We start from the raw sequence: 2,215 nt of genomic DNA on the forward strand, positions 1-2,215 counted from the left end.
TTTAGTTGTGTGATTGTCAGGAGAACGATTTTTCGACAGTGTGATGTGATTATTTTCAGGCAAATTTACAGGATAAATTTGGATAAATAAAGCACACGTTCAAAGTCCTGCCTTAGAGAATGTCAAACTAAATGACTCACTCAAGAAATAAAGTGGTTCTATTGAAAGACTAATTGACTCACTCAAGAAATAAACTGGTTCTATTGAAAGACTAATTGACTCACTCAAGAAATAAACTGGTTCTACTGAAAGACTAAATGACTCAATCAAGAAATAAACTGGTTCTACTGAAAGACTAAATGACTCACTCAAGAAATAAACTGGTTCTACTGAAAGACTAAATGACTCGCTCAAGAAATAAACTGGTTCTATTGAAAGACTAAATGATTCACTCAAGAAATAAACTGGTTCTACTGAAAGACTAAATGACTCACTCAAGAAATAAACTGGTTCTACTGAAAGACTAAATGATTCACTCAAGAAATACGTCTTTCAGTAATGCTAGTGTATTTCTTGAGTGAGTCATTTCGTCTTTCAGTAATGCTAGTGTATTTCTTGAGTGAGTCATTTCGTCTTTCAGTAATGCTAGTGTATTTCTTGAGTGAGTCATTTAGTCTTTCAGTAGAACCAGTTCGTACCTAATTCTGTATATACGTTAAATAGTGTCCCATATATTTGGTACAACTGTGTAGTACCTAATTCTGTATATACGTTAACTAGTGTCCCATATATATTGTACATAAATATATTAATTAGTGTGTTACCTAACAACTAGAGAAGTGATAAATCTGTTTTGATTTCTGGATGATATTATATATGGATCATAAGATATTAACGTTTTTATAAATATGAAACTCACTTTTGTTTTATAAAGACAGCGATGTTTAGTGTATTGACCTTCATAGACATGGTTAGTTAAAGGTCATGTCGTTCTCCAGCTTTCCACGTCTTATGAACTCTAGTTTGCGTTCACCTTGTTCTTTATTTTCGTTCTTCGTATTTCCGGAAAGTTTCTACATGTATGTGGGTTATCGGATCGTTCCTTCTTCAAGTCTACTACTGCATGTGCATATAATACCCATACACGGTTACCCGAGGCTCGACAAGTCGAACAAGTAGGACTAAGGAAGCCAGTGGCCTGGGCCTGTAGAAATGTCTCGTCTGTGCCAGTCAGGTGAACGGTTTCTAGGTTGATATTGATGTTCCCATTTCCCGCTAGAGGCCAGCTAAAGTACCATTTTGTCAGAACTGATTATCGTGTGGAGAAGTTTCACACTAAGTAGAAGTAAAGTGTGCGAAGGAAGATTTGGAATTACCAAACTGTGTTTTTTAGTGTTATCTATAACTAACTATACAATCAACATGTTTGACGAGCTGGACGAGAAATTCAAGCAGCTTTGTCATCGTCCGAAACTGGCATAGAACCCAGATAATCCGGTGTATTAACTAACTTAGCTCGGTTTCGTTGGAGCAGTTTAAACCTTTGGATTTTTAGTAGCTGAGAGGAGTTTATCATGATGACTTGGAATGTTTGGGTAAGTAATAGACTGAATTTTATCAAATATTCGTAATATGATTTAGTATTTTTATATTTCTCAATTACAAGGTATATATGATATCAAGGAACGTGCTGTTTCCCACACCACTGACGTAGTTTTACTGCCCACGCACTACATACAACAAACACGGCAGTGGTCGGAACTCTTTATATAAGCCGACCTGAAGAGCTCAGGATTGAACGAAATGTGGCATCGACAATGGATATAACAAATATAGTGTGGTTAGACAGCTGTTATTATACAATCCTGTAATTCTTGAAAATCCCCAAAGGTCTAGGTTAAGAATGTAATGTTAAAATGAATGTAATAGGCCTAACACTGATGTCTTATGACAAGTATAATTGTAATTATTCTTCGTCGACTTTTAAACGTCGTGTATACAGTTTCAGTAACACCAATTAATTTATTTCGTGAGTCATTTCGTCTTCCAGTAGCACTGTTTATTTCTTAAGTGAGTCATTTAGTCTTTCAGTAGAACCAGTTTATTTCTCGCGTGAGTCATTTAACACAGTTGTACCATATATATGGGACACTATTTAACGTATATACAGAATTAGGTACTACACAGTTGTACCATATATATGGGACACTATTTAACGTATATACAGAATTAGGTACTACACAGTTGTACCATATATATGGGACACTATTTAACG

General features: G+C 35.3%; 1 protein-coding gene across 1 annotated transcript in view; it reads left to right on the forward strand.

Annotated features, from left to right (window-relative positions):
* The first annotated feature begins 1,335 nt into the window (after positions 1–1,335).
* LOC106468967 (protein spaetzle 4-like) overlaps positions 1,336–2,215 on the forward strand; it is a 17,345-nt gene continuing 16,465 nt past the window's right edge. Inside the window, exon 1 of the mRNA XM_022397361.1 lies at positions 1,336–1,535. Coding sequence (XP_022253069.1) covers positions 1,515–1,535 — 21 coding nt within the window. The 5' untranslated portion in view covers positions 1,336–1,514. The remainder of the gene's footprint in view (positions 1,536–2,215) is intronic.

This window comes from Limulus polyphemus, unplaced genomic scaffold (assembly GCF_000517525.1).
Source record: "Limulus polyphemus unplaced genomic scaffold, Limulus_polyphemus-2.1.2 Scaffold3239, whole genome shotgun sequence".
Taxonomy (NCBI): domain Eukaryota; kingdom Metazoa; phylum Arthropoda; class Merostomata; order Xiphosura; family Limulidae; genus Limulus; species Limulus polyphemus.